A 24,890-nucleotide genomic window follows, 5' to 3' on the forward strand; every position below is an offset into this window, starting at 1 on the left:
TAAATAGAGCTGAAGTACTAAATACAAAAACTAAAGCAAACAAAAAAACACCCCCAAAACCTTAATTCTATGGTTCCATAATTTCAGGTCGACCAGCCTAGAGAAACACTATGATTTTTGGGATGAGAAATTTAGAGCTGAAAGAGCCATCTGCCATTTATCATGGCTGAGGGAAAAGCCTGAAAATTAATAGCTCCAAATAGCTTGACTGAGCTTGAGAAAGGACTATTAACTAGGGAAGATATTTCAATATGATCGCTTCAAAGTAAATACATAACAGAGAAAAGTTTTTACAGGGTACAATAAGCCTAACAGGATTTTAGAAAATAAGTAATGGTTCACCTATTTATAATTTAAACAATTTGCATTTATTCAGGCAGTTATTTATTAACTCTGATTCCACCTTTGATGTATACATTTGTTAATTCTTACTTTTCTACAGTTTTAAGGAAATTTATACAGTAACTGATGTTAGCACTAATAATGTTACATTAGTTTTTATTCGAGGCTTTATATTTAATTGCTGAATTCCTGATTGCTATTTCTTTTTGAAACTCTTGTATTCAATTTTCCTCCTCATTTTTTCTTCCCTGCATTCTCTGACCCTCTCCTATTGTTATTTGTGCTGTGTTCTTGAAGCTGTACACTGATAAAGGCCGAAAACATGTTATATTTGAACTCTTTGGAGACTGTATGTGCTAAAGTCTCACTACCTGAGTACCTTTACATCTGACTCACAGTTAAAAGATGGCCTTGGCTTTGTAAGGCAAGTAGGAATAACACACACACACACAGACACACACATACGCACTCGATTATCAGAGAAACCCACAGGCACTAGAAACAGATACATTCTAAAATATATTAAAAGTAAGCGCTGAAACAAATTAAGTGTTTTCAATGGTAAATTTCTCTTTGGAAATAATGTTCAAAGTAATCTCAACACTTCTTCAACAAGAATATTATATATCTATATAGCAAGAATCCTTTGGAATATCATGGTTCAGTGCTGACTACCTGGGGTATGCACATCATATATTCCATTGTGGCAGCTGAGAAAAATGAGGGGCTCTCCGCTGCAAAGCAGAATGTAAAAAACAATGGAATGGCAGGCAGAAGCTGGGGGTAGAGGTGGGGCTGAACCAAGCAGTGTTCATAAACATTGATTCATAGAATAAAGGCATCAGAATCACCTGAGTTATTTGTTAAAACTGCAGATTCCTGGTCCTCCTGCCAGGCTTGATGAATAAAAAGCTCCAGCTGTGGGACAGTTACTCAAAATTTTCCATAGGTACTATTGGTAATATAAATACACAATCAGATTTGGGTAACTGTTGGTCTAGATGATTTCTAAGAGTTTTTTCAGCTGCCAAATTCTCAAGGTGAGTTGAAGGATTAATTAAGTGGAAAAGAGGCTTAACTGTAGAGCACAGGCTCTGAATCTGAATACCCTAATTGACCCGGGTAAACTTCCTTGGTCTTGTTACCTCTCTCCTTCTTATCTTTAAAAAGAGGATAGTAATAGTACCTATCTTATAGAGTTGATTGTGAAGATGATGCATGTGAGATAATGTATGTAAATAACTAAAACAGTTTCCAACCCGTAAGTGCTCAATAAATGTTGCTCACTAGTACTATTACACCACCACCACTGCATTTCTGGAATGTCAGTGCACAGTTGCAGAAATCCTATTTGTGAACAACATGACCATGACTGAAGTTGCTGGCCAGTTTCTGGGATCCTAACAGGCTTACATGACAACCACTTCTTAGCTTTTTTACGCGCTCAGTTCTCATTGAGCTAGTTATCTCATCAAGGGACTCAATCCTCTATATATGCATAAGTGTACATAAATTAGTCCTTATGAAGCACTCCTAGTTTAAGGTTTGCAATTTTTTCATGTATTTGTTAGGTTGCCCTTTAAGGTAAAATTTGTAGTTTAAGAAGCTAAGAGGCTTTTTAAAAGCAAGAATAATATGCTTATAGTGCCACTTTAATCAATTTATTTTAATTTTGGTGTGATTTTTAAAACCTTTCTCAAGAAAAAGCCCATGGGCCAGGTGCAGTGGCTCGCGCCTGTAATCCCAGCACTTTGGGAGGCCAAGGAGGGCAAATCCAGTCAAGAGTTCAAGACTAGCCTGGGCAACATGGCAAAACCCCATCTCTACTAAAAATATTTAAAAAATTAGCTGGACATGGTGGTACATGCCTGTAATCCCAGCTACTCAGGTGGCCTAAGCATGAGAATCGCTTGAACCCAGGAGGTAGAGGCTGCAGTGAGCTGAGATCGCGCCACTGCACTCCAGTCTGGGTGACAGAGCGAGACTCTGTTTCAAAAAAAGAAGCCTATGATTTAAATTATTCATAGAATAAAGTTGGAACATCCCAACAGATCAACATAAAAGGCTGAAGTGACTGTGCACATCTCTCAGTCTAGATATGTTGATTCCAATCTTGACTACATTTAGACTAGAATCCAAATAGCCTGATTTCAAGTATAAAGCTTCTTTCACTAGAATATATTATTTGAATATGTCTTTAGTTTTGTCTTTACCTGATAATAATACAAGCATGCATTAGTGAAAATACATACCAAATTAATTTCTTCTGGATTGAAATCCTCAGCCAGGAAAGCAGTCCTAGTTAAAACTTCATGGCGCTTTGTTTCATGAATCTGGTCCAGTTTAGTCCCTATTACCAACAGTGGTATTTGGTTATCAGCAAACTGTTCTTGATCATAATCCCTGTGATAAATAATAATGAAGAGGTGAATAGAATGTACCTTTCTGGTGTAGATGTGTAATATTTAAGTGCAACTAACTTACACTATTTTACTGAAAATTAACTGATTTTTGCTGCCTTCACCTACAAACCTACTTTCCTTCCAACTTCTTCCATCTACTTGTTCTTTTATCAATCCATCCTCATCATCAGATTCCAGCTATTCATCTAACTTCTCAAAATTTGGTCCCATGTTTTTATTGAATATTGAACAATACTGAATAATTGAACAACTAAGTGCCCATCAAGTATATTACAGTCAGTGGACTTAACTTCCAATGTAGCTGCGTCTTCTAAGGCTAACATAACAGCTCAGGAATGTTTCAGAGTAGAAGCAGAGAGTGGATTTAAGCCTCACCGTAGCAAAAACCCAAAAGCCTAGCTTGGCACTCAAGCCTTGTGCTAGAAGAGAAAATGGCAAGCTTCTTGGGTACCTTTTGGGGTATGCATTAATTCTATATCTACAATACACATTTCTGTTTGAACAGTAAAGAAATAAGAAGAATAAGAAAATAGAAATAGGGAAGCTGAAGCCTAGAATAAATCAAATATAGGTGATACTATAGCCTGGGAAAGGTGGGTTAAACACATGGAAATGGAAGGAAACAGCTGAAATGCAAAATGAATAGTAAAAGGAAAGAACTTAGTACCAAGTAGTTGTTTCCTGAAATGAGAGCCATGGGAGATAGAGGATGGGCAATAAGAACCACTTAGGGTTAGTGGCCTTGGATCACTGGCTATTGCAATCCTTATTTTTAAAAAAATTTATTTATCCAAAGAACAGAGTGGTGATGTAAATGATACTTCTCATTACTGAAAAGAACACAGAGGCCATTGCTGTTGAATTAATTTAAATTCTACTCACATATTAGAAATAAAACAGATTTGGATTTCTGACACGTTATAAGCTCAATTTACAACAGTCAGCAAAATCTGGTTGTGCACAATTTATGACAGTAAATCAATATTGCATAATCCAATCACTACAACCCAGTCGAGCATAGCTTTTTTTCTTCCTTTAACACTACTTTTCTTTCTCTTACAGAAATTCTAAATTGGGGTGGGGGCAAAGTTACTAAGTATTTATGCCCTTCACAATAATCTTACAGAGCCTCAGCAAACTGTTCAGCCTCGGAACACAAGTGTTTTACTATATTACCTCCCATCTCACAAAAATATTACCATTCTATTTATTGCATCAAAGCCAATAATAGCATGATCAAGACCTTTGATTATTCATACCAACAGCAACTCTAATTAAAGAGACATGGTTCAAAGCTACAATTCGCTTTGTTAGGGAATGAAGTTTTGAGAGTGTCTTTCCTTTAGGACTGTTTCCTTCTGTCTCACATACAAATTTTTGCATATCTTCTATCAAATATCATCTTTGATGTACATACATCTGTCATATAGTCTTGCACAATTCCTTGCACACTGACACATATAAAGCATACATACATAGTTTGCTCTCTTATTTCTCTTTTTAGCTTTCCTTTTAACTTTTTCATAAAATCTTGCAGCATCCAATTTAAAATTTAATCTTGAAATCTTCTTTGGTAAACTTCTGAAGAACTTTATCATGGATGGATAAGGCTGATAGCTCCTTAACATCACAGAGAGCCACACAGCCAGGTATCATATTATATGCATAATACTGGGTGGAAAAATAAAGACAAAAAACTTGCATCTTTCAGACCACTATATTTAATTATCACTTTAGAGAAGATTTAGAATTCAGAGAAACAAGTTTAAAAGACAATACAGGGAGACAATCAGCAAATCCAGAATATAGGAAACTATACAAGACAAACAGCCATCTTCTTCTACAAATAAACTGCTAGGAGGTTGGAAAAAAAACAACCAAAATGGGAGAACCTAAGATTAAAAGATACTTAAGAAACCAAATACAACCAGTGGACCTTATTTAGATACTGTTTCGAAAAAATCAATTATAACATTTATGAGACAATTGGGGAAATTAAAATAATATTTGGTTATTAAAGAATTATTATTAAAGTTTTAGCTGTGATAATTATATGGTGTCACGTTAAAAAAAAAATCCCTTATGTTTTAAAGTATATATGGATGAAATGATATGATGTTTTAACATTTGGTTCAAAATAATCCAGTTGAGAGTGGGAGAAGATAGAAAGTGGGTAGAGATATGGATGAAACAGGACTAGCTATATGTTGATAATTGTTGAAACTAGGCAACAGGTATATGGGAGTTCATTTTCCATTCTTTGTATTTACATATGTTTAAAATTTTCTATAATAAAAAGTTAAAAAAAGTTATTGTGGTAAAAACCACATAATATAAAATTTACCTAAATTGTTTAAATATGGCTAAAAACTCAAACTGATATAAAAGATATATGCTAAGCAGTCTTGCTCCTACCACTGTACCCATCCACCCATCTCCCCTGGCCCCCTATAGGTTATCATTTTCATTAGTTTCTTATTTTTCACTGATTCTTTTTCCAAATATAAATACATATTATTTCTTTTCTTTCTTATACAATAGGAGGTATATGATATATATTCTCTGCATTTTGATTTGTTAAACCTAATAATGTACCCTCTGTAGATCTTTCTATTTTAGTTCATAGAGATCTTCCTGATTCTTTTTTAAACATTGAATACTACTCCAGTATGTGGATATGCCATTATTTATTCAATGAATCTTTCATTGCTCGGACACTAGGGTTGTTTCCAAATTTTTTGATGCTATACAATAATGCACCAACAAAGCACACCAATGTATTAAGGTTGTTTTATACATTTGCAGGTTTATCTATAGAATCAAAATGAAACTGTAGTGTCAAAATGCAAATGGGTATAGAATTTTTACTGAATTCCCTGACAAAAATGCAGATTTCTTTCTGATATGAATATGCTGTCTCCTAATCCTAAATTTAAGGATAAGTTTCTTAAGTAGAAATTTTAGTGGAAAATAGAGAACAAGCTAGGTTAATGAAGACATCAGTGATGAAAGGAATTGAGATAGGAAATAAATATCAATGAGGCTTTGAAATATAGGTTTTAAATTAGTTGTGCTTATTCTTTATTAGGTCTTGCTGGAATCTACATATATATACTCAAACTTATTCTATATTTAGGTTTCACATAACAATTAGACTTCCACACAGAAAACAAAGCCTTTGAAAGACTTGCTTCAATCAAAAGATAGAAAATGGGGTTCTGTTCTAGGTAAGACAGAATAAGCAAACTCTATCCTGTCTTTCCCAGTGAATGCAACTATAAAACCTGGACAGGATACATGAAGTGGCTATTTGAGGACTCTGAAAAATTAATAGTGAGCATATTAAGGAAGACTGCAATGTGAAGAACCATTGAATTAGCAGTTTCCTTCCATATCCCCTTGTCTGAATGCAACTCAGCTTAAAACCCAAAAGTGTGAACAGAATACTCCAGAAGAAGGCCTATAGTTCTGGCTCATGAAACAAGAAAGGGGACACCCGAATACTTGGAGATAGTGTAGAAATACAATATTTTTCCTTCTGTTGTAAGCCAGCCTCTGAGCAATTTCATGACGGTTGTGGCAAAGGCTATAACACAAGCAGAATGCTCAAAAACAACAGTCCCCAACCTTTTTGGTACCAGAGACTGGTTTCATGGCAGACAATTTTTCCATGGACAGGTGTTTGGGGGATGGTTTCAGGATGAAGCTGTTCCACCTCAGATCATCAGGCATTAGTTAGATTATCATAAGAAGCCTGCAACCTAGATCCCTCACATGCACAGTTCACAATAGGATTCACGCTCCTATGAGAATCTAATGCCTCTGCTGATCTGACAGGAGGTGGAGCTCAGATGGTAATGCTCACTCACCTGCCACTCACCTCCCACTGTGTGGCCTGGTTCCTAACAGGCCATGGACCAGGGGTTGGGAACGCCTGCTTACAAATACAGAGGAAGGGAAATTTTTCTTTCTTTCTTTTTTTTTTTGAGACGGAGTCTCAATCTGTCGCCCAAGCTGGGATGCAGTGGCCTGATCTCGGCTCACTGCAAGCTCCGTCTCCCGGGTTCATGCCATTCTCCTGCCTCAGCCTCCCAAGTAGCTGGGACTACAGGCGCCCGCCACAACGCCCGGCTAATCTTTTGTATCTTTAGTAGAGACAGGGTTTCACTGTGTTAGCCAGGATGGTCTCGATCTCCTGACCTCATGATCAGCCCGCCTTGGCCTCCCAAAGTGCTGAGATTACAGGCGTGAGCCACCGCGCTGGGCCCAGAAGGGAAATTTTTCTGACTGATAGAACTGTATCTCAAGACAGTGGGGCAAACTCCCATTGCTTTTATTCTTTGTCCTTCTACCACTTGGCCCTGGACATAGATGCAGTTGTGCAAGTGCATGAGAAAATTTGGCCTGGGGACCGAAAAAGGGAGCCCCAGCAAATCACAAAGTATGGCAGAGACTGTAGACAGGGTGAAGTGTGAGAAAGCAACCCCATGAAGTAGTTCGTGAATGCTTGAGCTCATTGCCAAAGCTGTGCATGCATGGATTTGATCCTACTTAGTGTACCAAAGACACTGAAAACTGAAACAACAGAGACACCACCACCCAGGTCACATACCGGGTGTTGCACAAATATAAAATAAGTGAAATCATATAAAGTATGCTCTTGGATCATAATAAAATTAAGCTAGAAGTCAACAGCAAATAATAACTGGAAAGCCTCTAAATACATGGAAACTAAACAACACATTTCTAAACAGCCTATGGGAAAATCTCAAGGAGTATTAGAAAATATTTTGAACTAAATGAAAATAAAAGTAATACATTTAAACATTTGCAGGATGCAGCTAAAGCAGTGTTTAGAGGGAAATTTATAGCATTAAAATGCTTCTATTGGCAAAAATGCAAGGTATCCAGTCAGTAATCTAAGAAGCTATAGAGAACAAAATAAACCAAAAGCAAGCAGAAGGAAAGAAATGAGTAGAAATCAATTAAACTGCATATGGAAAAACAATAGAGAAAAATCAGTGAAACCAAAAGTTGCTTCTTTGGAAAAAAATCAATACAATTGATAAACCTCTACAAGTCTGACAAGAAAAAGAGAAGACATAAAATACCAAAATCAGAATGAAAAAGGTCATATCACTACAAACTGTGCAACTATCAAAAGGACAATAAACAAATACTACAAACAACTCTATTGATATAAATTCAAAAATTTAATGAAATAGATGGAGTTCCTTGAAAATCACAAACTACAAAAACTCATCCAAGATGAAATAAATAACTTGAACAATCCTAATTACTAAAGAAGTTGACTTTGTGGTTAAAAACCTTTCAAATAAGAAACCTCCAGGCCCAGATGGTCTCTTGGTAAATTCTACCAAACCTTCAAAGAAGAAATAACACCAAATATACTCAATTTCTTCCAAAAAATAGAAGAGGAAGGAATACTTCCAATTAATTCTATGAGGCCAACATTATCCTCACACCAAAACCAGTCAAAGACATTATGAGAAGAGAAAACTACACACCAATGCCTGTCATGAACATGGATAAAAATCCTCAACAAAATATTAGCAAATCAAATCCAGCAACACATAAAATGAATAATATACCATGACCAAGGAATGGAAGGCTGGTTCAATATTTGAAAATCAGTGAATGTAATCCACCAGTATTGAAAATCAGTGAATGTAATCCACCATACTGACAGCCTAAAGAAGCAGCCACATGTCCATATCAATTGATGCAGAAAAGGCTTTTGACAGAATTCAGTATCTGTTCATGATATTAACAAAACTATCAGCAAATTAGGGATAGAAAGAAATGTTCTCAACCTGATAAATGATGTCAACAAAGAAAACCTAAAGCTGACATCATACTTAATAGTGAAATGAATGCTTTCCCCCCAAGAGATTGGAGTAAGACATAGATATTCACTCTTATCACTCCTAGTTAGTACCCTTTTGGAAGTTGCTGCCAGTGTGAAAAGGCAAGAAATAAGACAACAAGCACACAGATTGAAAAGGAAGAAATAAACCTGTCTATGTAGAGCATCTTAAGGATTGTACTAAAAAACTCTGGTCACAAGATACAGGTCAGTACTCAGAATCAATTCTACTTTTTTTATACTAGCAATGGAAAATTTGAAACTGAAGTTTAAATATACCATTTATGGCCAGGTATGGTGGCTCACACCTGTAACCCAGCACTTTGGGAGGCCAAGGCAGGTGGATCACCTGAGGTCAGGAGTTCGAGATCAGCCTGGCCAAGATGGTGAAACCCTGTCTCTGCCAAAAATACAAAAATCAGCCAGGTATCCCAGCTACTTGGGAGACTGAGGCACAATAATTGCTTGAACCTGGGAGACAGAGGTTGCAGTGAACTGAGATCGTGCTACTGCACTCCAGCCTGGCAACAGAGCAAGGCTCAGTCTCAAAACAAAACAAAATTTATAATAGCTTAAAAAATATTAAATATTTTGGTATAAATCTAATAAAACATGCACAGGATTTGTATGCTGAAAACTACAAAATGCTGCTAAGAGAAATAAAAGAAGATCTAAATAAATTTAGAGATATATTGTGTTCATGAACTGGAAGATGCAACAGAATAAAGATGTTAATTCTCTCCAATGTGATCAATAGGTTCAATGCAATTCTAATAAAAACCCAACCAAAATTTTTGTCAATATAGACAAGCTCATTCTAAAAATTCATGTGGAAAAACAAATAAACTATAATAGCTAAACAATTATGAAAAAGAATAAAGTAGAAGGAATCATACTGCTCAATTTTAAGACTATAATTAAGACAGCGTAGTACTGGTGAAGGGACAGACACATAGATCAATGGAACAGAACTAGAGTCCAGAAATTGACTCATACTAATATGGCCAACTGATTTTTGGCAAAGGAGCAAAAGCAATTCAATGGAGAAAGGATATCTTTTCAATAAATGGTGCTGGAATAATTAGACATTCATATGCAAACGTTAACCTCAACCAAAACCTCCCATCTCGTACAAAACTAACTTAGATCATAAATCTAGATGCAAACCTATAAAACTTAAAATGTTTTATATAAATGTTTTACTATAAAAATGTAAAACCATAAAATCTGTAGAGGAAAACGTAAGAGAAAACCTGCATCATCTAGGATTAGGCAAAGAGTTCTGAGTACATGATATCAAAAGCACAATCCATAGAAGAAAAGAAGAGTAATCAGACTTCATCAAAATGAAAACTATTGCTTTGTGAAAGATACTGTTAAGAGGAAAAGATAATCTATACACTGAAAGAAAAATCTTTGCAAATCAAACATTTTACAAAGTGTTATTCAGGGAAGTACATTCCTGTGATTGCTACAATCTTTCAAACCAATTGTGAAATTGGCTCACCCATTTGTCACCAAGACTCCAGTTGGCACCAAATCCCTGTTGAGAGCTTCCAATGACCAACGACGCAAGTTTTGAGAGGACTTCTTATTTGTTAAGTCGTGTACGAAAATAATACCTAAAATAATCAGAGAAAGCAATGTTAATCCCTTAACAATTCCTCTTCATTTCACAATTGGCCAAATGAAGCTTAGTAAACAGAAGCATTAGGTTGCTTAATGAATCTAGCATTCTAGTATGACTAACAACTCAGAGACAATTATTTTAAAATTTTCTCTACAAATATTTATAAATAGCCATAAACCTTTCTCTGTCAGTTTTATAACTCTTTATTTTACAAGGGCTGACGAAATCCCATTAAACTTTTAGCAGATCTTTACTTCATTCAACACTTCCTGAGTGCCTACTCCATGCCTGTTCCTACTTGTAGAACCACTTTATTAATCAAGAGAATCAAAACTACTTCAAGTACATATGAAATTATTCATTCAAAAAGTTATGTTGTTTCTTCACTGTACATAGTACTGCCATAGATACCAGTACATACATATATTACTTATACTCACTAAAAGTAATATTAAGTAATGAAAATCTACTAAAATAGTACTGATTTGATACAATTACTATTCTTTAGCTGACAAAATAGTGTCCTGTAGATCATCTGAGACTAATCTACTCAAATGTCTTAATTTTCTAGTTCTTTGAATAATGATTAGTTATGTAAGCTTCCTACCTGTAAGAGACTTAGTTATTAGAGCAAAAGAAATATGCCACTATAAGAGAGTGGGTGAGACATTAAATAGCAAAGAAGTATGGATAGTAGAAAGTACATGCACGGATTTTGATAGATTGAGAAAAATAACAAAATGTAACAAGGCCCAGAAATACAATAAAATAAAACTGAAGAGAATCAATTAAAATCCTAGATAGAAAGGTAAATCAGGGAATTAATTATTACAGCAAGATATAGACAAAAGAGGAAAAACTTTGATGCCCACTAGAATTTAGGATATCATCTTATGGTCAAAACACTACAGGTTTCAAACTCCCAACCCTTTTCTATATTACCCAGATTGTGAATAGGACATGAAACCAATGATTCCTCCATCTTCAAGAGGTGATATGTGTCAATTTGAAAAAGAAAAGCAGAAGAGGTAGAATTAGCTGGCTTCTACAGTTTTTATAGCCATCTGTGTAACTAAAGGGCTTGTACAAGCTATAGCTGACTTGTTCCAGCCAGCTTAGATAAACCTGCATCTCTTCTGGTGTCTGAAACTAATAGAGATCTGACACTTGCCCTAATATCCAATTGTACCCACTCTTCCTTCCTCAATGAGGGGTTTTAATCAGCATCAGTGGCATAGGTTTAAAGAAAGGAATAAAGAACTACCATTAAAGACTACAGCTAATATTTATTCAGTACTAATGTACTAAATATTGTGCTTTACATGTGTTATCTAATTTAATTTTCAGAACAGTCCTATGAAGTAAGAATTATTATTATCTTTATACACAAGAGAAAACCAAAGTTCAGAGAAGTAGAGTAACTTGTCCTTGGGCACATGGTAAGTCAGAATTTGCACTCAGGTAATCTGACAGTAAAGACTGGTGGTAAGCAGAATAAAATCTCCATTTTAGGGCAAAAAACTGGCATATATTTTCTCCCTTTCCTTTTCCCTAGGCTATAAATATGGCAAAACTATGGGTGAGAATTTTGGACGGGGGAGTAAAAGAATTACAAAGGCCTAAGTTGGCTATTAGATGGACAGGGAAGACTTTATTGAGGATCTTTAGGTAAGACTTTTGAGCTTTTAAGGGCATTTGAGTACCCTTTTCCCCTATTCTTTCTCTTTCATTTGGGCTGAGAGTTCTTGCTTTGTAGAACATGTGCTAGAAGAATCAAGGTGGGGCCGAGATGAAAGGAGCCAGGGTGATATGATAATATATCTTAATCTTAAGGGAGAGAAGTAAAGACACTTCATTATTTCCTTCTGAAGGATTACTAGCCTAGGCTATCAGAGAGGGAAGAATGTAGGGTATTAAGGGAAGAAAGTTATTGCTAAGAATATGGACTGTGCATTTGGATAGAGTGATCCTTATGTTCAGTTTCTTAGGAAACTAAGGATAGTAGATGGAATAAAGAACTTTGAGTGCTTCTACCAGGAAGAATGTTCCAGAGCTAAGGTGAAAGAACACAGAAATAGGTTTTTCAATAAATGCAGTTTTTTTTTTTACTTTTAAGAAATGGAAATATATTTCAGTCTTATCTGCAAAATCAACGTAGGATATATGCAATTCTTTCAATAATATTAAAGGAGACAAATCACTAATGAATAGTAGGTACAGAAAAGATAAACAAATATGGATTAGATGGATTTCTTCTTCAGCACTTACAAGTTTACAACTCAGAATTCCATAGCTTCTAGGATCTGACTGGTATTTATCTCTATTATTTATTCATAATTTTTATTGTACCTGTCTCAAAAATACCTAAATATCAAAGGTGTTATATATTCAGACTTCTCTGTGCCAGATCAGATAGATATCTTACTTTGACAAGTAATTTTACTGATACAAGTTGATCACTCTAGTATAAGTCTAAACTAGGTTTCACTTCCTTCTCTAAGAGGTCACCTCACACTATACTTAGTCTTATTGTTGTTTTTCTTATTTATATGCATTCTATTCATATATACCATTGTATATACTTTTTTGCACGATGATGGCATATATTAAGGTCATCTTATAACTGTATTTTTGTTTCATTTATGAATGCTTTGTTTCTTTATTAAGACTGTGACATTTTCAGATAGAATTCTGAGCTAAATAGGATATGGGTCTGAACTGACACATCTCATTCTGTATTCTATAATATGTATCCAATGAAAAGAACCTTCTCTACATCTTTTTGTAGAATCTACAACACCTCATGATCTGGGAAGACATCAGAAGAGGAATATAAGGAATGAACATACTGAATAAATGCAATGCTTACCTAATATTGAGTGAGATCTAAGCACAGCATAAATGAAGTCTATTAATGGCTATGCATTTACCAGGAGGGAAATGCCAAATCCTTTGGTATATTAATCAAACAGAAGTTGAAATTATGTTTCACAGTAAAAACAGGTTTTAAAAATGAATTTTTAAAAAGACTAAGAAAGAAACTCTATTGGCAAATCACAGGTATAAGCAGTTTAGTCTCTTGACACAGAGTAGGTACTCTATGAAAGGAAATTATGTCATATATTACACAGCTCCATCTGAAGTCTGCTCCAGGTATTTGGATATCTATAACTGGATAAAATTTCTGCACCCATAAAGACCCCCTTAAGCAGCTCTTTAAAACTAGCTGAGAAAGAGCCTTAGGGCTCTTTCTAAGGGGCAGAAGAAAGAAATCCCTCTATCTCTGTGTTATCTGGCTTAAGACTATGGGACTCCTATGGTCCTACTGTACTTACTCAACTCACTGGAGACAGAGCAACCCCAGAGGACAACATTTTAAGTTCCATGTTTTATGTCAAGTACCAAAAATATGATTTTATTTCTCAATATTTAGTTTATGACAATAATATAAATAGAAACACTTAAGACAAAGCACATGTTTAATGTTCTGAATTAGATGGTTACAATGTAGAAACGCAAACTGGAACGTACTATGCAGATTTAAATCAAGGGTTGTGAGTACATTATATCTTTCTCAAATTAAGATGAGTCTGGCATGCTATGGCATTACATATCAGATGATCTATACTCTTAGACCATTAATATAAGATAGAAATTTAAAAATGCTTTACCATTTACAGAGTTGTAGAATACTGCTCTTGTGCTTTTCACGCTGCTGGCACTGCCCACAGAGCCTCCAACATCCCATAATTCTATGTAGTAGGTCTTCTCTTCTGGGGTTCCTTCTTTGTAATCATGAACCTAACAAATCATCAATTAAAATAATTAATATAGCCACTAAACAAACTAGTAAGTACCCTTATTCCGGTTTAAAGCATTTCAGCATCTTACTCTGACTTTCTGATCGCTACCTCTTATCTTTTAAGCTTACTCTCTTTAATACTTTAATAATTTTTACTCCAGAGGACCTTATAGTTAATTAATCTTAACATCTTTCACAGCTCTCTGTTCCACTTCCGAAGCCTCACCTCCCTCCTAACTAAGCATAAATTTCATGATCCATCATACAGTCACTGCTTTGCCCCTCTCTCACATTGTATTCATCTGACAAAATTCCACTCTTGGTTATATCCACCTTTTACCCTCTTTCATGTCTACAACCCAGCAACCGAATGTGGAGCTCGGAAAAATACGCATTCAAGATGAATGGATTCTTTCTAAATTTAAGTGTACCCTTTGGAGCTGTCCTTCAATCAATTCCACAGTTAATTTACCATTTTCCTCTTCCAGATAACTATTTCATACTTTTTCCTCTTTATAAACTTCTAATATCTCTTCCCCATCCTCAGTTACAACTAACTTTGCTTCCTAGTGCAGAAGCAATTAGAAAGGAACTTCTACAACCTGTTCTTCCTGTATTTATCCGCCTCTCTCCATCTGTGCCCACATAATCTGCTTTCCTTCTTGCTGTTTTCTTAGGCTGCCTATGTCCCTAAGGCTAAATCCTCCTTCTGTGCATGAGATCCCATCCCCACTTTCTTGCTTAAAGATGTAATTCTACCAGTTCTCCCGACTCTCCCTTATACCATCAAATTTTCCTTCTCAGCTGGATAATCCTCACCACACAATTCAATTCTCAGCATACAAACATGGCATAATTTTCCTCATCTAAAAAAAATCCTTCTCTTGACCTCAAGTCCTCTTCCAGCTACCATGCCAGTTTCCTTTTCCTTTTCACAGCAAAAGTCCTCCAAAGAGTTGTCTATTCTTAGCGGTAATCCTTTTCTTCACATTCTCTTTTGAACTCATTTCTATCGAACTTATGCCCTAATGACCCCAATGAACTATTCCTTGTCAAGGTCACCAATGACCTCCACATTGTTAACTCCAATCGTCAATTAACAGTTTTCATTTTACTCCACCATTTGATCCACCTTGTGTCTTGCAACATTTTTCACCTGGCTTCTGGGATATCACACTCTTCTAGTTTTCTTCCTATCTCATTGGCTAGTGCTTTTCAGCTTCCATTTGGGTCCTTCTTATCTCTCTGATTTCTAATTGCTAATGTGTCTCAAGGTTTAGTTCTTCAGTCTCTTTTCTTTTCTATCAATACTCATTCTTGTGGCAATTTCATCTAAAAAGCAATTTTATTCTTCCAGTTACTTGGGCCAAAAACTTAAGACTGATCCTTGACTCCTTTCATATTGCATTATTGCATTTGCCAACAAGTTCTGCTGCTTTGACTTTAAAAAAATATGTCGAAAATCTGTTCATTTCTCCCTATCTCCACTATTACCACCCAGGTCAAAGTCTCTATCTCCTTGCCTGAATTGATATAATGGTCTCTGACTGATCTCCCTACTAGAGGCATCCCCCAACCTCCCTGTTTGTTTTCCATACAGTAGCTAGAGTGATCCTTTAAAAATGCAAGTTATATCATACGCTCTTTTGCTCAAAACCCTCAATGACTTTCTCGCTCACAGTTATCTCCAAAGACTCTCTTTTTCTCATGTCTAGGCTCTATAGGCATTTATTGCCTGTACTGTATAACTATTCAGAAACAAATTATGATCTATGGCAAGCAGATTAAAGTATGCTGGTTCATGAGTACACATCGGCATTTTCCAAGAATTAATTTTTTTTTTTTAAGAAATATACATGCCAATCTTACTGAATCAGGACCTTTGGGATTAAATACTAGGCATGTGTATTTTGAACAATTCTCCAAACGATTCTGCTGTAATCCCCTCGTTAAGAACTGCTGCTTTTATAGAATGGGATTATTACAGTATCAGGAGGCCTAGGTTCTACTCCTTGATTGCCATTGATCGTCCCTGGTATCTTGGAGCCTCAGTTTCTTTGCCTATAAAATGAAAGAATTGTATTATGTGATTTCTAAAGTATCTACTGGCTTTGACATAATAATTAAAAAAACAAGATAGCTCAGTAGTTAAAATAGATGTCATAAAATGCACTAAAACTCACATACTACATTCAACTTAATGCTTTACACTTTTACTTATTCACAATTTTTTTGTCCAAATCCTTTTGGCCAAGGAAAAATTTAAATAAATATGCTACTCTATAAACAGCCACATTGACATTAAAAAGACAATTATCAGACTGACATCAAAGACAGTATGACAGAAAAATGAGAATAGCACAGTCACAGCAGTTGAGGACCATTTGGGATAATGGAAATTAATTCTGCATACTACAATAGAAGGCATCACTATTTTGTTACATGGCAAAAATAACTTATAATATGTGATCATGTCAAGTTAGCAATAAAAGAGTTAAACTAAGCAGAAAAAACATATGTTTTACCAAGATTTCTAAGCAAAACAATGAGAAAAAGCAGTATGAGGTCTTATAAAGAGTAAGTTATCTGTTATGAAAAAGCTCAGCCACTTCAGTTAAGTCTTTCTGATCCTACCTTCCTTCTGGGCCCAAATCAACCAGAGCAGGTTTGGTACTCCTCCTATTTGCTTCCATAGCATCCTACACACCTCTATCATTTCACTAAGCACACTGCCTTATTTATCTACTGATATCTCTTCTTCTAGACTCTGAGTGTAAGGGCACAGACCATGTATTATTTATCCTTTAGCCCTAGAAAATAGCATAATATCTAGCATATATTAGATGCTTAGACATGTTTATTAAATACACGAATAAATTTAGGATAACTCATCCTCCAGGTTTTTATCATGTTCAGTTTATTATTTACCGAATTCCAGTGTTTCTCCAGTACAGTTCCAAGAGCAAACTAAATCAAAGCCAATAGGAAGTTTGTTAAAAAATACAGATTCCTGGACTGTCCTTGAAGCTTCTGGGATGGGGCTCAAGAGTCTGTATTTTCTTTTTTAAAGTTCCCTAGGTGATTCTGATACATGATTAAGTTTGGCAACCACTGCAGTACACCATTTTTTTTCTCTAAATTATTTCAAGTACCTAATGTTGCCTCCTCTAAAGGACTATAACTCCTCTGAGAATAGCCATCATCCAATGTACATTTCTAGGCAGCATACCCTCTTAGCCTTGCATTGTACCAAACCTGTTAGCCAGCACCTTTCAGGCTATGCATACTCCCAAGCCAGACTGACTCACTCATCTAAACTCTTCTCTACCACAAATTACCTTTCCTAGTCAAATCCTTTCCTGTTTCCTTTTAAAATCAGAAGATAAGGTGTCCTCTTTCCTTTCCAACTTAATACTGGCTAAGTTTAACCCAATTCACATGGAATGAATCCGAACAATTTTAAATCAGTAGCTTACAGCTTGTAGTTATGATGTTACATCTTTCACATGTGTGAGTAATTTCCAAGGGAAAGCTTGACATTATAACAAGTATTGCTCTTGACACAGTAAGTAGTACTTTGGTGCTATACTGAGAACCCAACATGATGGGAGGTAATGCCAAACTATAAGAAGTGTGTTTTATATTTAAAGCAGGTCATCAAGGATCTGATACTTAAAGTCATTACAGACCTTACAGCTATACAATAAAGGATTTTCTCAACAATAAAGGAAGCAACAGTACAGCTGATCATCAAATGGAAAAAGGAACAGTACTCCTCAACGATGCTGCCACTTTGGACCTTCTCATTTATTCAGCTTTTGACTTTTTCTTGAAAACAAAATCAAGACCTACGTACATAAGGTTTTGTTTCATTTGAAGAGTTCATTCATTGTCTGTAACTTTTTTTTTTTTTTTTTTGAGACGGAGTCTCACTCTGTCACCCAGGCTGGAGTGCAGTGGCATGATTTCAGCTCACTGCAACCTCCGCCTCCCTGGGTTCAGCGATTCTCCTGCCTCAGCCTCCCAAGTGGCTGGGATTACAGGCACATGTCACGAAGTCTGGCTAATTTTTGTATTTTTTTAGTAGAAATGGGGTTTCACCATATTGGCCAGGCTGGTCTCAAACTCCTGACCTTGTGATCCGCCTGCCTTGGCCTCCCAAAGTGCTGGGATTACAGGCGTGAGCCACCGCGCCTGGCCCATTGTTTGTAACTTTTAAAATGCAGAAACACATTTAGAAAAAAAATGATACACATCAAGAAAGAACAGTGTATATTGTAGATGCTAATAAGTTTGGCTTAGTATTTGTACCTGCAGAATCATTATTAAAGAGAGGAAGGGAGGTAGGAGGTCTTAGGAGGGAGTTGGTAACAAAGAGAGAAGGGTGAAAAAGAGATACTAGGAGAATATACCACAGGAGCAGAAATTAATTTATCTCATTCACTGCTATACTTCCAGTTCCTTGCACAGTGTCTGATACCAAGGAGGTATGTAACATACGTATTGAAGGAACAAATGAACAAATGAATAGTGTAAAGGTTACTGCTGTCTCTTCACTTCCAGTTACTGCTCTTTTGCCTTCAGTCAAGCTTATATTTTTCTAATTAAAAAAAAGCCCTTCACTTTCCCTGCCATTCTGTACCCATTCACTCTTTTATTTAACGTCTAAACTTCGTGAAAAATTGAGTTAAACCTCTGTCTCTATTTCCTCTCTGCCAGTCATATAATTTGGTTTCTGCCACAAATATTCCATTGCACTTTCAAAGGTCAGCAGAGACTTTATCATCAACATATCCAGTATTTTTTTTCCTGTCTCAGTCCTCATATTGCTACTGTTTCATACTAAAAATCAATCCCTCTTTCATGAAATTCTCATCTCTCTTTGTTCTTGTCGTTCATTTTGGCTATCCTCTTATTTCTTTAATCAGTCTTTCTCTGACCCCTCTTTTCCCATCAACTCTCTAAATATACCCCAACCTTTTTCTAAATTTTCTCTTTTAGAAATTGCATCAGTTCTAGTGGTTCGGGATTATTTCTATAAATATGATTCCGACTCAGAATTGTCTTTTGAGCTTCAGCATTTCATTTCCAGGACAGCTCCAGGTGGCTAGCTCACAGATACCTCCTTTCACCATGTCCAGAACTGAACTTACTATTGTTTCCTTCTTTTTCACCTATAATATGGCCCTCTTCTTGGGGACAGTCCATCTAGCCACTTACTTAAGCCACCCATTCAATCATTAGTGCCTAGGATAATTTTACACTTACTTTCTTGAACTACTAAAACACTTATTTTCTATATCAGTGCTGTCCCATGGAATTTTCTACAGCCATAGAAATGTCCAATACAGACCAGGTGTGGTGGCTCATGCCTATAATCCCAGCACATTTGGAGTCTGAGGCAGGCAGATCACTTGAGGCCAGGAGTTTGAGACCAGCCTGGCCAACATGGCGAAACCCTGTCTCTACTAAAAATACAACAATTAGCCAGGCATGGTGGCACGCGCCTGTAATCTCAGCTACTCAGGAGGCTGAGGCACAAGAATTCTTGATCCTGGGAGGCAGAGGTTGCAGTGAGCCGATATGGTGCCACTGCACTCCAGCTTGGGCAACAGAATGAGACTCTTTTTCAAAATAATAATAATAATAATAAATAAAAAAAGAAAGAACGAAATGTCCAATACGGTAACCATTAGCAACACGTGACTACTTAGCAATTGAAATGTGGCTTGTTTAACTGAGGAGCTAGATTTTTAATTTTAGTCAATTTAAATTTAAATTTAAATTGCCACATGAGGCTATTGGCTACTATATTGAATAGTATCAGAATTTTTTTTTTTCTTAATACTGTTCTGGAACAAGAGGCAGTACAGAGTAGTGATCGGGAGCACAGGTTCTTGAAGCAGACTGCCTGGGTTTGAATCCCAGTTCCATAACTTACTAACTATATGATCCAGGACAAGTCATGTAGTGCCTCTGTGCTTCAATTGCTTCCACGCTAAATGAATAGGGACACTAACAGTACCTGCCTCATAGGGTTGTTGTGAGAATTAAATGAATTAGTATGTAAATGGATGCCTAGCCAAAGTAAGCAATAAAAAGTGTCCCACCTCATATGCTTAGTGAAGATAGAGACTATTCCTCTAATTTCTCCCCAGTGTCTATACATTGTTATGCTGTCCAAAGAGGAATTCAATAAATATCAATTGTATGCAATGTGTAAATTAGAGAGTTAAATTACCATTAAAGTGAACTAGAAATGACAAATCAATTTCCTTATTTATAGTTTGTGAAAAGACTAAATTCTAAATTCATTAAGTCTTGTTTTCATAATTAAGAGTAGCCATGTATTTATATTTACTCCCATTAGACTTGGGACAGCGAAGTTAAAGACAGGAATGAATGAAGAATACCACAAAATTAAACTTTTCTTCCTTTTCAGTTCAGTTATGAACACCTCTGTACTAAACAGTAAATCCAAAATGTTAATAATTACTGAGTACATACATTAAACTCATTAGCTTCACCTGGTACTTAAGATTAAACAATTACATCATCACTGCTATCATCTCTATTTTTGGTTGGCTCTTAATAGATTTGAAGTAAAAGAGGCAACTGTTGGGTGCAGCACACCAACATGGCACATGTATACATATGTAACAAACCTGCACGTTGTGCACATGTACCCTAAAACTTAAAGTATAATGATAATAAAATTAAAAAAAAAAGAAAAAAAAAGAGGCTACTGTTTCTAAGAGTTTTGAAAAGTGTGTATTCATCAATCTACACTAATTCTGGAGATCCCTTCTCACAGGTTTCACTAAAACAAAAACTATAACTGCAATATAAAAGCTACTACAGGTAACAGTGTTCTCCCAAGTTATTTAGGTAAAGGCTTTATAAGCTTTAGTTATTCTTTCTATAGAAAAGAACTGTTCACTTTATTATAACAACAGTCAAAGTGATTTACATGTCCATGATAACTTAAGGTTATCATTTAAAAATGCCTTTTACTTATGTTATCACTCACGCAGTGCATTCTTCTCAAAAATGGAAGACATGGCCAGGCATGGTGGCTCACTCCTGTAATCCCAGCACGTTGGGAGGCCTAGGTGGGTGGGTCACCTGAGGTCAGGAGTTTGAGACCAGCCTGGCCAACATTGTGAAACCCAGTCTCTACTCAAAATACAAAAAAATTTAGCCGGGCGTGGTGGTGGGTGCCTGTAATCCCAGCTACTCAGGAGGCTGAGGCAGGAGAATCGCTTGAACCTGGGAGGTGGAGGTTGTAGTGAGACAAAATTGTGCCACTGCACTCTGGCCTGGGCAACAAGAACAAAACTCCATCTCGAAAAAAAAAAAAAAAAAAAAAACAAGACAGAAGTCAACTGGCTTAAGATACAATGAACAGTAAAGCAAGTCATTTTCAGCCCATGTCCCATTCTTCCACAATAACACAATTCAGGTAAGACTGTCTTTAAAGGAACCAATTAGTGCCACACTCATTCCAGTAAACCCAGTAACGTAATTATATGACATTTGTCTTTTTGTTTTGTTTTGTTTTTGAGACACAGTCTCGCTCTGTTGCCCAGGCTGGAGTGCAGTGGCCTGATCTCAGCTCACTGCAACCTCCGCATCCCAGGTTCAAGCCATTCTTCTACCTCAGCCTCCCGAGTAGCTAGGATTACAGGTGTGTGCCACCACGCCCAGCTAATTTTTGCATTTTTAGTAGAGACGGGGTTTCACAATGTTGACCAGGCTGGTCTCGAACTCCTGACCTCACGTGATCCACCGACCTTGGCCTCCCAACGTGCTGGGATTACAGGCGTGACCCACCGCACCCGGCCCCAAAGCAGAAGTTTCTAAACGGAATTACTGCTATTACTTCTAAAACTTGGTCAGTGTCTTGAGAACTAACTAGTAATCTCATGTTGGCCTGCTCTCTGGGACTTTGCACAAAAGCATTCCTTGCAGACAAAATCAAGTCTCCACTCTCACATACAGGGGACTACTGAGATAAAGTTTCTTTTGGAAACTTTGCCACCAGCTACACTCAAGACATTTATATCCCAGTTATCCTCTGTTACTATACATATTGGGTCCTTAATTGCTCTCTCATATTCTTATTCCCAGACTGCTTTTGCTTCCTCTACCCATCATTAAACTCCTAATTGTTTTCTTCTCCAAATATTTCCACTTTTCTCCTGGAATCTTACTCCATGGTTACAAAATTCCACTACACCCTATCCTCAATCTCATTCTATTAACAAATCTCCACCTCTGCCTTGAAAACACAACTTCTCCTTATGTCCTCTCAGATAGATGCTGTTCACTTTTCAATATTCTAATTACCTTGGAGTTCAGAAAATAGGAAATGCCTTGCTAACACTCCAGAGCTACTTCTAGTGCATTACTCCTCTACCCTTATATTAAAAATCTGCCTTCTTTAGATGCTCTGGACCATCAGCTATACTCCCCTCCCTCCTTGTCTTATCGTTAATATGTACTAGCTTCCTATTAGCATCTCATTCTTAGTCTTATCCCTCTGCTCTATAAGTCCTGTCATTAAACACTTTGATATCCACTTGGCAATCTGATTGCACTCCTTACCCAGTATTTCTCAAGGCATTATTCACCTATAAGAGAATCATCAAGATGCTTCTTAAAATGCAGATGCTTGGGCACCAGTCATAACTCTGAGTCAGAATATCTGGGGGCAAGGCCCAAGAATCAAATAAAAATACTAAGACTGTCAGACTGGTCATCAAAACAAAATTTAGCTATATCTTACTTATAAGAGACATCCCATAGACATTAGGACACAGAAAGATGAAAGTTGAAATATGTAAATAAGGTAAACCACACAAACACTAACTAAAAATAAGTTGGCTTTAACTATTTTGATATCAGACAAAATAGTCTTCGAGGTACAATGTATTATCAGATATAGGGAGGGACATATTAAAATAACAAAACGTTAAATCCTTTAGGAAGTTCAAACAATCATAAATTAGTACTCACCTAGTAATATAATCTCAAAGTATATAAATGAAAAATGGACAGGATTAAAATGAGGAATAGACAAATTCACACTTATAGTTGGAGATTATAATACTTATTCCTTAGCAATTGATGAAAAAAACAGACCAAAGAAACCCACCCAACAGAGATGGAGAAGATTTAACAAATGATTAACACATATTTAGAACACTGCACCCAACAATTACAAAATATACTTTGTTTTCAAGTGCATATGAAATTTTTATCAAAATTGACCATAAAACTGGACGTGGGGAGGGTGGAGCCAGGATGGCCGAATAGGAACAGCTCCAGTCTACAGCTCCCAGCGTGAGCGACACAGAAGACAAATGATTCCTGCATTTCCAACTGAGGTACTGGGTTCATCTCACTGGGGAGTGCCAGACAGTGGGTGCAGGACAGTGGGTACAGCGCACCGAGTGTGAGTCGAAGCAGGGAGAGGCATCGCCTCACCTGGGAAGCGCAAGGGGTCAGGGAATTCCCCTTCCTAGCCAAGGGAAGCGGTGACAGATGGCACCTGGAAAATCGGGTCACTATCACCCTAATACTGCGCTTTTCCAATGGTCTTAGCAAAAGGCACACCAGAAGATTGTATCTCGCTCCTGGCTCAAAGGGTCCTACGCCCACCAAGCCTTGCTCATTGCTAGCACAGCAGTCTGAGAGCAAACTGCAAGGCAGCAGCCAGGCTGGGGGAGGGGCGCCCACCATTGCCAAGGCTTGAGTAGGTAAACAAAGCAGCCAGGAAGCTCGAACTGGGTGGAGCCCACCGCAGCTCAGGGAGGCCTGCCTGCCTCTGTAGACTCCACCTCTGGGGGCAAGGCATAGCCAGAAACCTCTGCAGACTTAAATGTCCCTGTCTGACAGCTTTGAAGAGAGTAGTGGTTCTCCCAGCATGCAGCTTGAGATCTGAGAATGGACAGACTGCCTCCTCAAGTGGGTCCCTGACCCCCGAGTAGCCTAACTGAGAGACACCCCCCAGTAGGGGCAGACTGACACCTCACATGGCCAGGTACTCCTCTGAGACAAAACTTCCAGAGGAACGATCAGACAGCAACATTTGCTGTTCACCAATATCCGCCATTCTATAGCCTCCGCTGGTGATACCCAGGCAAACAGGGTCTGGAGTGGACCTCCAGCAAACTCCAACAGATCTGCAGCTGAGGGTTCTGACTGTAAGAAGGAAAACTAACAAACAGAAAGGACATCCCCACCAAAACCCCATCTGTATGTCACCATCATCAAAGACCAAAGGTAGATAAAACCACAAAGATGGGGAAAAAACAGAGCAGAAAAGCTGAAAATTCTGAAAATTAGAGTGCCTCTCCTCCTCCAAAGGAATGCAGCTCATCACCGACAATGGAACAAAGCTGGACGGAGAATGACTTTGATGATCTGAGAGAAGAAGGCTTCAGACGATCAAACTACTCAGAGCTAAAGGAGGAAGTTCAAACCCAAGGCAAAGAAGTTAAAAACCTTGGAAAAAGATTAGACAAATGGCTAACTAGAATAACCAACACAGACAAGTCCTTAAAGGACCTGATGGAGCTGAAAACCACGGCATGAGAACTACGTGACAAATGCACAAGCCTCAGTAGTCGACTCAATCAATTGGAAGAAAGGGTATCAGTGATGGAAGATCAAATGAATGAAATGAAGCGAGAAGAGAATTTTAGAGAAAAAAGAATAAAAAGAAAGGAACAAAGCCTCCAAGAAATATGGGACTACGTGAAAAGACCAAATCTACGTCTGACTGGTGTACCTGAAAGTGAC

The 24,890-nt window shown here is 37.1% G+C and overlaps 1 protein-coding gene across 1 annotated transcript in view; it reads right to left on the reverse strand.

Moving 5' to 3' along the window:
• RABL3 (RAB, member of RAS oncogene family like 3) overlaps positions 1-24,890 on the reverse strand; it is a 55,904-nt gene that overhangs the window by 9,053 nt on the left and 21,961 nt on the right. Inside the window, exons 3-5 of the mRNA XM_004036145.5 lie at positions 13,954-14,083; positions 10,160-10,274; positions 2,595-2,745 (exon numbers count right to left, since the gene is read on the reverse strand). Coding sequence (XP_004036193.3) covers positions 2,595-2,745; positions 10,160-10,274; positions 13,954-14,083 — 396 coding nt within the window. The remainder of the gene's footprint in view (positions 1-2,594; positions 2,746-10,159; positions 10,275-13,953; positions 14,084-24,890) is intronic.

The sequence above is a fragment of the Gorilla gorilla genome, chromosome 2 (genome assembly GCF_029281585.2).
Source record: "Gorilla gorilla gorilla isolate KB3781 chromosome 2, NHGRI_mGorGor1-v2.1_pri, whole genome shotgun sequence".
NCBI classification, from domain to species: Eukaryota; Metazoa; Chordata; class Mammalia; order Primates; family Hominidae; genus Gorilla; species Gorilla gorilla.